Here is a 12,963-nt window from a genome sequence, read left to right on the forward strand (position 1 = left end):
AACAAATTATAAAACAAAAGAAAACATGAACTTTAATTTCTGAGTATCATCGAGTATGAATAATAGGGATGAAGGAAGTGGAGAGGCGCATACCTACAAATTGTATAAAACAAGAAATCTGAAATCACTTCATAAAAACTTTTCGCTAACAATATATATAAAAAGATGTCTCAAGATTCAATCTGACATTACAAATTCATATTATATTACAATATGTGACCGCTAAAACCAACAAGCATATAAATACTGCCAAGGAATCACGAGTTCCCTTTCATGCCAAAACTCAAATCATAATACCACTGGAAATACACAAGTCTTCTACAAATTAATATTGAGGAAAAAAAAAATGTCTCCATGTTCATTGCTCGAATTTTGAAAAGTAAAGACCCAGAAGAAAAGAACAAGATGAAAAATGAAATGGAGAAGCAAATGAAGCAGCATAAGCAACCATGTGAACTGTATAAAATCTCTTAGAAGCATTTTCTGTGGACAATTGAAGGCCCAGCCTCATCATACTCTGCTTTGGCTATCCACATCTGCAATAAGGAAACAAGAAAATCACTCAGCTGAAAGTCTTGAAGCTCCTAAAAGATTTTTACATCTAAATTATGCTTAGATGATTTAATATTCATTTGTTGGTCAGATCCTAAATTCAAGTAATCTAACTCTAACATTGTCGATGAGTGTAATATGCTGATCAGCAGCCAAATGGATTTATCAATGAGCTCTTTGTTCTTGGAAATGCAGTAATGCTGATTTTAGAAAAATTAAGCATACCTGCTGGAATGTGCTGAGTGAAGCCAAAATGGAACCTCCAATCCAGACACTGTACTTTCTCTCTGGTGGAGCCACCACCTTAATCTTCATGCTGCTTGGAGCCAGGGCAGTGATTTCCTTGCTCATCCTGTCAGCAATACCTGGGAACATGGTGGAACCACCACTGAGGACAATGTTGCCGTACAGATCCTTCCTGATATCGACATCACACTTCATGATTGAGTTATAGGTGGTTTCATGGATTCCAGCAGCTTCCATCCCGATCATTGATGGCTGGAAGAGGACCTCAGGGCATCGGAATCGTTCAGCACCAATCGTGATCACCTGTCCATCAGGCAGCTCATAGTTCTTCTCTACAGCAGAGCTCGTCTTTGCTGTTTCTAGCTCCTGTTCATAGTCAAGAGCAATGTAAGCTAGCTTCTCTTTTATGTCCCTCACAATTTCCCGCTCAGCTGTTGTAGTGAAGGAGTAGCCTCTCTCGGTCAGTATCTTCATTAGGTTGTCTGTGAGATCACGGCCAGCAAGATCAAGACGCAAAATTGCATGGGGAAGAGCATAACCCTCATAGATGGGGACGGTATGGCTGACACCATCCCCAGAGTCGAGAACAATACCTGTCAAAAAACGGGTCAACATGTAAGTGGAAGAATAATTTAGCTTAATAAAGAAGATCCTTTGTCCTCTAGGCATTATGCAGATAATTAAATGTTTTGCCCTGTAACAATGAATGTTGATCCTTTGGCCATTGAGGCTCTAAGCTAATGGCAGTTTCTATTTATACATCGACAGTCGAGATACTTAAGTCATAAACTTCCACAACATAGGATGAATCAATACTCAATGCATTAGTATATGAATTATCAATGCCTTCCGCCAAATGCTCTTGTTCTCTCACTAAGAGATGCATGGATGGAAGACTTGATCAGTGATTTGAAAGTGCCTAAAGAAAATCAGTCATGCAGTACGCATTAGAAGGCATATTAATTTCTGCAAATATTTTCAAAAACATTTCCAGATTTGTTAGCAGGTGGATGTTCTTTGCAGGGCTGGGACATAATGTTTGATTATTCAGAAGACTGCAATAAGTGTGTGGTATCTCTTTACCTATATTGATCTAAAATGAGGATGACATTTAAGGGGAAGGGTTTTAATGCATTAGTGAATAGATTAAATTGACCTAGTGTTTTCCTTACCAGTTGTACGACCACTGGCATAAAGGGAGAGGACAGCCTGAATAGCGACATACATGGCAGGGGTGTTAAAGGTCTCAAACATGATTTGAGTCATTTTTTCACGATTAGCCTTGGGGTTGAGAGGGGCTTCTGTCAACAGAATTGGGTGCTCCTCTGGGGCCACACGAAGTTCATTGTAGAAGGTATGATGCCAAATCTTCTCCATATCATCCCAGTTGCTGACAATTCCATGCTCAATTGGGTACTTCAATGTCAAAATACCTCTCTTGGATTGGGCCTCATCGCCGACATAAGCATCTTTTTGGCCCATGCCAACCATCACTCCAGTGTGACGAGGCCGTCCAACAATGCTGGGAAACACAGCCCTTGGAGCATCATCTCCAGCAAATCCAGCCTGACAATTTTGAGATCACAGAAACAATAAGCTTCAGAGAACATAATAATACATTAAAATTCTATTATTTCTCTCATGACAGGACTAGCAATTGAAGTAAATCTAAACAGGTGGTATTCGAATTCAGAGGTTACCTTGACCATTCCAGTTCCATTGTCACAAACAAGGGGCTGAATATCCTCACCGTCGGCCATCTCTTAATATTATCTGGAGAAGAGTTCAACAATCTTCTACTTTAATGAGGAGAAGGCAATATTACACTACATAAACATAAATCATGCATCTTAAATCATGCCAATGAAGATCAAAAGTTGAAATCGCCTTTGATCAAGAGAACTTCACTTCATGGTTGATGGCAATGGCAAATGATGTGCCACTGTCAGAAAATCATTTGCAAATAATTTATTTCTAAGTAAAAGGGTGAAATGTCACATCAATCAGATTGGTATCAAGAAGACTGAGCCTTGAAAATGAAAGATCCATCCAGACACACGGATTGATGTGAAATGTTTTCCACTAAGAGCAATCTCTACAATGCAATATATACTCCATACAAAGAAATTTTAACATGGGCACTAAACTTAAAATCATCTTCCATTCAATATATACAATTAGATTGAAGGAGATCATTTCATTTCGCAGGTGTTGATTGAATAGTAGACACTGAACTGAACAACACAATCATAGATGTTATCACCCAAAAACTGAATCAGTCTATGCATGTATCACCATAAATTTATTGTGATGTCCAGACTTCAAACGAGATCCCAAACATATGCAAGCGTACAAACTAAAACCTTCCACCAACAAGCATAAACTGAAAAAGATACAAACTTTATCAACTCGGTCATAATTCGAAAAACCCATCAGCAGATCCATGACTAAAAATTACAAAAAGCATAAACAGTCAGATCCCACAACAGAGTTCAAACAAGAGTGAAATCTTTGCACAGATCAAGAAATCGGAAATCGTAGACAATAAATACATAACAAGATTCAACTAATCTTCAAACTGAAGATCGAAACTGAATCTTTTCTCCAAAAATGAAGATAAAATCGAATCTTTGTAATGAGAAAGCATGATATCAAGGCAAAGACTATACCTTTGAGGCCTTACTGAGAACGGGTCTCACTCCTTTTTGCTCTTCTAATGAAATTCTCCCTCAGTCTCTCTCGCTCTCTCTCTATATGCGAGAATTTGGAATGTGTTTTCCCCTTTGTCTGAGATGCCGGCCCTCTTGTTTAAAAACCGAGAAATGCAGCTCAGCCTCAAATGAAATTCAGCTCAAATGAACCTCAAATTCAAACTTATTAGATCACAGCCGTTGGATTGGTACGATCTGTATCTGTGGTTTGTGGCACCCACGACAGCATCAGACTGATGGTGAATATAGCTGGCTAGCTTTTGAACTCAGTTGTGCTGTGAGGACAGATGAGCCCTTCACCTTTAATGTCATTCCCATCTGTCCTCCTTTAATCTGGAGGGTCAATTTTGAGACTTCATATATGTCCCACTCCTATTAAGTTTGGCAAAGAAAAAGTCTTCTGTTTCCCATCATAAGAAATTATACATAAACTTATTCATCCTTTTATTTTAAAGCACCTCATTCAAAATTCTAATTCAAACTCAGTTGGATCGAAATTAAATTAATTATATGACATGTGCAATATACTTTTTATGTAATTAATGAATAATTAGAAAAAATAACCAATCACAATACAAGTGTATATTTATTTTTGAGAGTGATTTGATTTAGCTGAATTTGAAGAATTTTTCGCACTTCATACCAAGTTTTCTTGATACTTGTATTTTCTGAAGGGTTCTTCACATAGCAGCAGAAATGAGCCATGCTCACAATGACATCCATCTTATGAGTAGGACATAATATTTAATGATATTTATTGTTCTTTGGAGTGTCGAAATCACAATAAAAATCTTTACAACATTGAATACAGTGTATAACCCTCGACAACATTGATATTCTTACAAGCTACATTGTCCTTGTTTTTCCTATTATTAACCCCCAAATAATTGGTGGTGATGGTATCTTTTGGTGATCATTGAAGGGGGAAGAGGAAAAGGAAAAAAGTCAAGGTTTCATTCATGTGAGCATGTTCTAATCAATATATGGTCCCTTCTCTTACAACTCTTGACTAAGAACATATGAGAAAGAATGGTCATTAAGCTTGAAACATGAGAAACATACAACAGAAGAGACCACTCTTTGTCTTCTCACAGACAATCTGAGAACACCCTCCTGATTTGGTTATGGGTTGTAAGTTTGGGTGATGGATATGTTATTGCAGTTGGCCGACAAGGAAGGTGAAATCTATGTAATAAAGAATGTAATGGATCTTGACATGTGTAACGAACATGGACATATACCCCACAGTACAATAAACGAGACTTTGAGAGATAGAAAGCTTAAAAGTGGCTGATGTCCAGACTGTAAAGGCAAGCAAAATCTTTCTTGGTTGGGGCTCATCCTCATGCTGCTGGGAATCTCTTTTCCCAGGGACATGGTTTCAAAAGTGTGATGGATCTACATCATTACAGCCATATGATTTCCAAATGTAACTCTAAAGTTTGTGTTATAGAATATCATACTCGCTCGTGTTTGTTTTTCGACCTTCATCGATGGCTTCCGTTTGTGCAGTAAAACTATGTTGTCTGTTTCTGAATTTCATAAATGACTAAGAAGCAAAAGAATCCCAAGATTCAATCTGGCATTACAAACTCATATTTGAATTACAATCCGTGACATGGTCAGATAAGCAGATAAATACAGTGAAGCATTTGCCGTCCATCCAAAACTCAAATCATAATACCACCGGAAATACACAACTCTTCTATGAATTAATATAAATTGGAGAAAAAATATGTGAATATTTCAATTTTATCATATTGTTTCCATGTCTGATGTTCAAATCTTAATAGAAGTAAAGACTTGGATGAAAAGAACAAAAAATAAATAAGGAAAAGCAAATCGGGAGCAGCATCAAGAATCATATAAATCTCTCCAGCGATGGTCTCTTTCCAGCAACTCTTATTTTAGAAGCACTTTCTGTGGACGATTGAAGGGCCAGATTCGTCGTATTCTGCTTTGGCTATCCACATCTACAAGCAGAAGAATTAGAAACATCAGTCAGCAGAAATTCTTAAATGCAGTCAATCAGTCTGAGACGTTAGCCTTAATCGACCAGTAAGTAAGAGCATCATGCTTCACCTCAACCAGCTAATTGAGTAAAGCTCTGCCCTTAAGAAATGCACTAGTGCTAGATATTAAACAAGAGATAATTATATGGGCCCCACAAGGTTTGGGAATTTTACGGGAAAATCCCTCAACATAGCAGAACTACAATTATGTCTTTTAGGTCTTTTCCTAGAAAAATGCCTAAATCTGTGGAGGGGTTGCCTAAGTCATCCCTTTAAAGAAAAGACTTTCTGTTAAAAAGTTAGGCATACCTGCTGGAATGTGCTGAGAGAGGCCAAAATGGAGCCTCCAATCCATACACTGTACTTTCTCTCAGGTGGAGCCACCACCTTAATCTTCATGCTGCTTGGAGCCAGAGCTGTAATCTCCTTACTCATCCTGTCAGCAATACCTGGGAACATGGTCGAGCCACCACTGAGAACAATGTTGCCGTACAGATCCTTCCTGATATCTACATCGCACTTCATGATAGAATTATAGGTGGTTTCATGGATTCCCGCAGCTTCCATCCCGATCATCGATGGCTGGAAGAGGACCTCAGGGCATCGGAATCGTTCAGCACCTATAGTGATCACTTGTCCATCAGGCAGTTCGTAGTTCTTCTCCACGGAAGAGCTCGTCTTTGCTGTTTCTAGCTCTTGTTCATAGTCAAGAGCAATGTAAGCTAGCTTCTCTTTTATATCCCTCACAATTTCCCGCTCAGCTGTTGTAGTGAAAGAGTAGCCTCTCTCTGTGAGTATCTTCATGAAGTTGTCAGTGAGATCACGGCCAGCCAGATCAAGACGGAGGATCGCGTGGGAAAGAGCGTAACCTTCATAAATGGGGACTGTATGGCTGACACCATCCCCTGAGTCAAGAACAATACCTGCCGAAGAAATGATCTGGTCACAAATGTGTATAGCAACAGAATTTTAGCTTTAATAGAGAATGTGATTTGTCCTCTAGGCATTAGTCCAATGGCTAGAAGAATTTTGCTGTATCGACAATATGTGATTCTTTTGCCACTGATTGGTTTTAGCTAATTGCAGATTCTAGGATACTAAATGCAATACTCCATTTGATCAATAACCCTCCTGATATTTCTTTACCTATACTGAGCAAATGACGAATTATAATTCTTAACCGAAAAAAGAAGGGATGGGCCACAGGTATCATGCATCAGTAAATGAAAAAAGTAAATCGAATTAGTTTTTTCCTTACCAGTTGTACGACCACTGGCATAAAGGGAGAGAACTGCCTGAATAGCAACATACATGGCAGGGGTGTTAAAGGTCTCAAACATAATCTGCGTCATTTTTTCACGATTGGCCTTAGGGTTGAGAGGAGCTTCAGTCAACAGGATTGGATGCTCTTCTGGGGCCACACGAAGTTCATTGTAGAAAGTGTGATGCCAAATCTTCTCCATATCATCCCAATTGCTGACAATTCCGTGCTCAATTGGATACTTCAATGTCAAAATACCTCTCTTGGATTGAGCCTCATCACCAACATAAGCATCCTTTTGGCCCATGCCAACCATCACTCCAGTATGGCGAGGGCGTCCCACTATGCTGGGGAAGACAGCCCTTGGAGCATCATCTCCAGCAAATCCAGCCTGACCATTTTGAGATCAACAAAACAAATACGCTAAGCTCTCTTATTCTCATTCATCACCAAATAAGCTATCAAAGCAAAAGTCTGAATGCAAATTAAGGAGTATAGTTCCTGGGTACTGAATCCAAAGCTTACCTTAACCATTCCAGTTCCATTGTCGCAAACAAGAGGCTGAATATCCTCGCCTTCTGCCATCTCTTAATGTTCTCTGGAGGAAAAGTAATCATCTTGAACTTTTTAGGGAGAGGCAATATCATACAACAACATCAAAGTTCATGCTGAAGTTTGATCAAGATTGTTGTTTCAAGTCCAACAGCAGTGGCATGTAATACCATTGTCAGAAAATCTTTCAGAACTATTCTTACAACAAAAGGATGAGAAATCAATTCAGCTTAGAGATGCAAGATCCATCCAGATTGTGGATTGGAACCAGTTGATGTGATATGTTTCTTATGTAAAGAAGTATGTCTCTCGATAAAAAATCTATTGACTTGCACATGCAAAAGAAGATAGATTTTTACCAATCCTTTTGCAAAATCACATAGCACAAATCAAACAAAAGCATTAACGATAGAAATTGGTAGAAAGTTTCATCATTCAAAGTATACATAGAGATTCTGAAGACCATTCATTTCTAATAACATCCGGAAGTTAACTCAACAGCACACCCTTCAAAAGGCAAATGTTTGACTTCTAAATGTAACTAACATTATCATTGCTGTAATTAACCCAAAATATAAGGTAAAAGCATATTTCACCTCTAATCTCTAATGATTTCTGCAAAAATTCCGAATTATATTGGCTCGATTAAAATCTCACATAAATGCAAGCATACAATATAAATCTTCCACCAATAAGCATGAACTAGGAAACATGTTATAACCTTCACTAATCAATACTGAACAAACCACACATTTCTTACTTAAATTCTTACACTCGAGCAGAATTGAAAACACACATTTGCAGATCGACGAATCAAGACTCATAAGAACAATAAACAGCTAAAAATCCACACAAAAACAAAACACAGAAAGAAAGTGCACATATCAACAGGATCAGAAACATTTTTTGGCAGAAAGGAGAAGTTCAAAATTGAGATGAAAATCGAATCTCAGTAACGAGAAAGCAAAATTCAAAGCAAAAATAGTAAGTACCTTTGAGGCCTTGTTGGGAATTGGTCTTTGTCTCTGTATCTCTTTCTCACTCTCTTTATCCCTCACAATGATAATGTGGCCTCTGTTTATCGTGTGTGTGAGGTGCCCGCCCTCTTGTTTTAAAAACGAGAAATGAAACTCAGCCTCGAATGAAATTCAGCTGAAATGAACCTTAAATTCATGCCTGTGAAGATCAGAGCCGTTGGATTGTTATGATTTGAATCTATGGGTTGTGGCACCCACGACAGCATCACATTGGTGGTGGATATAGCTGGCTGGCTTTTGCTTGCCGGGACAGATATGCCCCTCGCTTTTCCCCATCTCTACCTTTTCAACCTCGGAGGACAATTTCGGAAACTTCAATATATTCTCTCAACATTTACATTTTAAAATTTAAATAACTTTCCCTCTTATTGCATTTGGATACAAGGATAAGATTCATTTCTACTTTATAATACATTGTTTTTATTGATTAGATTTAATTTATTTAATATTATTGATCATGTACGATTGTTATAATACTTGATATTCAACATAAATGATAGTAATCAATTTATTTTGATTAATAATAATTAATCGTCAACTGAAATATTTCAAACTTAGATTTTTAAATATCAAGATTTTATGACAAGCAGTAAAAGAATAATTGTTCTGCCTATAACTATACTCCATATTCATACAACACTATCACAAAATCTAAATCTTTGTAAATTTATTAGAAACACAATTAAGAAATATAATTTAATAAATAATATACAATTACTAATTGAATTTGTTATTCATCGCTATACTAATACTGCATCAAGTTTCAATTTTATTGGAATTTTTGTTTGTTAGTTTGTTTTTTCGTATAAATAATTTTGATATTGTGACACAACTATTTATAGATAATGTGATATCTCCAACAAATAATTATTAATTGTTAGTAGTGTAATACCAAATTTGCGCTGCTTGGACTGGGAAAAGAAAAAAGAATAAAATGTATAAAATCTTCCTGTGTTTTAGAAAGCATGCAAAAAATACCCTCCTATTTTTAGAACAGGCTAAAAACCCCTTCCTATTTTGTTTTAGTCAGCAAAAAACCTCCATTCTGTTAGCAACTAACGGGAAGTGGAGGAGACACGCGTCTGCTGCCTTTGGTAGTCATTTTCTGCGGTTCATATTTAATGACGCTTTGGACTAAAATACCCCTCTATGGGTCTATATAACATACAAAGGGCTTTTGGCTTGTTTTGTGTCTTCCTTTTGCCATTTCTCACCCTAAAAAGTAAGTATTAAATTTTGTCATATTACATTATATTTAATTTATTTTAATATTAACTATTAAATTAAATTATATTTAAATCAAATAATTTTATAATTGTTAATTATTAAATCTAAAATTATTTTTAATTAATTAAAATATATATTTAATTACAATATTTATTATTAATTAGCCAAAATATTTAATTATTATAATTGTTTAAAATATTCTTAATTAACTAAAATATATTTTAATTAGTATAATTAAAATTAATTAAAATTTTTAAAAACAACTGCAATTTTGCTCCTTTTTTCACCGGAAACTTGTTTCTAAGTTAACAAGTTTCTGGCGCCGTCCGAACGAATTTTCGATGGCCAATGGTACCATTCGTATACTCTCTTCAAAACGAACATTTCCATACCTTCAATTTGAGTTTTCGTCAATTTTAGAGAGTGGGTTCAAACCACTATCGTCGAATATGTTTGCCGTCGATTCGTCTCTGTCCGATCGAATCTCGATCTCAGACCACCACCATCAGACTCATTTCTTCAAGACGATTTTAACAAGACATGCCTCACTCAATTTGGTAAAAAAATTATGAAGATATGAGAATTTTAACATATAATACCGTCGGTGATGAGAATGGGGTGGGGCCTAAGGAGGTAAGGTGGGACAATTAGTATTTTTTTTAATATATAATAATAATAATATATTTAAATAATTATTTATGTATAATATAAGTTAAATAATTTGTTGAATCTAAACCTTTTATTTTTTTAAAATCTAAGGACTGAGATTAATCGATTAGATCTAACGATCAGTATTTGATAAAAAAAAATCCAACGGTCATTAAGATTAGAAATAATATATAATAAGTAAGGATATAACAGTTATTTTTTAAAAAATTAACACCGTTAGTTGGATTTAACGGAGAGGGGGCGATTGAGCAGACTTTTACAAAACACATGGTGATTTTTAGCCTATTTTCATAACAAGAGGGTTTTTTTTTTTACAGACTTTTTAAAATATAAAGGGTTTTATACATTTTGTCCAAGAAAAGAGGAAAAAAAATTCCGAACATATGCAACACACTACTGAGAAACGTGTAATATTTACGAAAATGTCCCGGGGCAGTCCTTTTAAACAGTAAAGGGGCAGATTCGTCTGACCAGAAAAAGACTTTTTGGTGCACCTTTTTCCTCTAGCTGAGGGTGAGGGTGTGGGCGATGAGTGGGTGGGTGAAGACTGAAGCGAGCAATGATAGGCAGTTTACCTTGGAGTTGAGGTAAGGAAATCCTCCCACCCTTGTCCGAACCCGAATTTTCCTAGTTGGCGGGTGGATTCAGTCAGCCATATACTATTCTACTACATAGTTCAAGGTAATTAATACTTGCCTATATACTGTTTACGGTAATTTATGGAAACCCGGAAACCCACCCAACTGCTAATTCATATTTCAGCCATAGCACTATCCTAATGATTCGTTTGGTTCAAGTGAGAGGAAAATAGAGATGGAAGGACGAGGGAATGAATAATAGTTTTTTTTTCAAATTGTTTGTTATAATTGAAATGGGGTAAATCTCAAATACTTTTTCTTAATTGGTACGAGAATAACATATTAAGAAGCAAAAATTAATTTTTATAATCTTACTAAAATAACCATTCTCTTCATTTTGTAATAGATTATAAATAAAACTAATATTATACTAATATAATTTTAGTGTATAAAAAATTTAAAAATCTTATTAATAAAAAATATTTATCAAATATGAATAAGGATATTTTTTGTTAATAAAAATATTCATTAAGATCAGTATTATTATTTATTCTAAACTGTTTAGTTTAAATAAATATAAATTACTAACAAGATTGTTTACCTGATTATTGACTTCGATGCAATAATTTTTCAACAATTTTGTTATCTTTTATATGACAATTATGTACGGTATTATCAGGGAAAAGAAGAAAAAGATTTGGAGATAAATTATATATGCGCAATAGAGCATATACAAATAAAAATATTATATATATATATATATATATATTTGGTCTTTTTGGCCTTACATTTTCACCTTTCCATCCAATTTTGGACGGAAATAAAATTAGACTTCGTAGGGGTTTCATATACATCAAGTTTTACTTTAATTCCACCTCTTCCCACTAACCAACCAACAAATTATCTGAAACTTATACATTTATTTTACTTTCACTTTTCGCACCAAGCAAACACACTCCAACTTAAGCTGGTTAATCAAAACACATTCATATCTATTCCCTAAATGAAGAAGTTGATTAGCCACAATTCTTTGTTCAAAACTAAGCTAAGAAGATTCAAAACAGCTGCAATTTAAAACTACATATAACATGGGTATGATTATGTTGGTGAACAAGAACTAGTGTGTATTTATTTGTATACTACATATTATACATCTGAATATTTGTTAAAAAAGTATAATGAAGACGATGGTTAATTATTTAGGTACATATGCAACATACTACTGGAGGAAATATGTGAAATTCCCAAAATGCCCCGAGGCAGAGCCTTTTTAAACACTTAAGGGGCATATTCGTCTGACCAGAAAAAGAAATCAAATGGGTGGGGTGTGGGGTGAAGCAAGCAATGATAGGCACCTACCTGGGGAATTTATTAAAAAAATGTCAAAAAAATAAAAAGTTAGTAAAATAAGGTAAAATTAAAATTATTAGAAAAGTGAGTGGCACCGCGGTTACTGACCGCGGTGCCACAATTTTTTATTTAAAAAAAAAAGCTTCTTTGTGTCACCGCGGTGACATTCCTTTTTAAAAAAAAAAAAAATTTAATGTGTCACCGCGGTGACAAATTTTTTTTTTTTTTTAAAAAATTATTTTATTTTATGACGAATTGTTGTTAACTTCTCATTAAAATTTCGATACTATTATGGCGAGTTGTCAGCCATCAAATATACCGTTCGATTCTCCTTGATAAGACGAACATTTCCCCACAAACAATTTCAAGTTTTATCAATCGTAAATAATGAATTTTTAGCACGAACATCACTTTTCGGCCGTCGATTCGCCGCCACCGGAGCGACCCACGATCACGAACCACCGCCACTGGACTCGCCTCGACCTAACGGTTCTAACGAGACCAACCTACTTCAATTTTATTAAATATTTGTTAAGATATGAAAATTTGAAGTTTTTTCGTCGAAAATTCGCATTGAAACTGTTTGCTGCCATTTCTCCACCGTCAGGACAAATCACAGATTAAGACCGTAGCCGTTCGAATCCTGTCGTCTAGACGATTCCAATAAGACTAATCTTGCTCAATTTCATCAAGTATTTGTTTGTTCAATTAAAATACATTTGTTTTAAAATAGTTATAATTTTATTAAATTCTATTTATTAATTAATA

The 12,963-nt window shown here is 35.4% G+C and overlaps 2 protein-coding genes across 2 annotated transcripts; both read right to left on the reverse strand.

The window, feature by feature from the left end:
• LOC105159681 (actin-97) lies at positions 129–3,621 on the reverse strand. The gene is made up of 5 exons (XM_011076838.2): positions 3,468–3,621; positions 2,499–2,571; positions 1,971–2,364; positions 778–1,391; positions 129–536 (listed from the first exon to the last, which is right to left on the reverse strand). Exons 2-5 carry the CDS (start codon positions 2,556–2,558, stop codon positions 471–473), a joined length of 1,134 nt encoding a protein of 377 aa, XP_011075140.1. The 5' UTR covers positions 2,559–2,571; positions 3,468–3,621; the 3' UTR covers positions 129–470.
• LOC105159682 (actin-97-like) lies at positions 5,090–8,483 on the reverse strand. Its single transcript, XM_011076839.2, has 5 exons — positions 8,327–8,483; positions 7,308–7,380; positions 6,780–7,173; positions 5,831–6,444; positions 5,090–5,482 (listed from the first exon to the last, which is right to left on the reverse strand). Exons 2-5 carry the CDS (start codon positions 7,365–7,367, stop codon positions 5,417–5,419), a joined length of 1,134 nt encoding a protein of 377 aa, XP_011075141.1. The 5' UTR covers positions 7,368–7,380; positions 8,327–8,483; the 3' UTR covers positions 5,090–5,416.

This window comes from Sesamum indicum, linkage group LG4, assembly GCF_000512975.1.
Source record: "Sesamum indicum cultivar Zhongzhi No. 13 linkage group LG4, S_indicum_v1.0, whole genome shotgun sequence".
NCBI classification, from domain to species: domain Eukaryota; kingdom Viridiplantae; phylum Streptophyta; class Magnoliopsida; order Lamiales; family Pedaliaceae; genus Sesamum; species Sesamum indicum.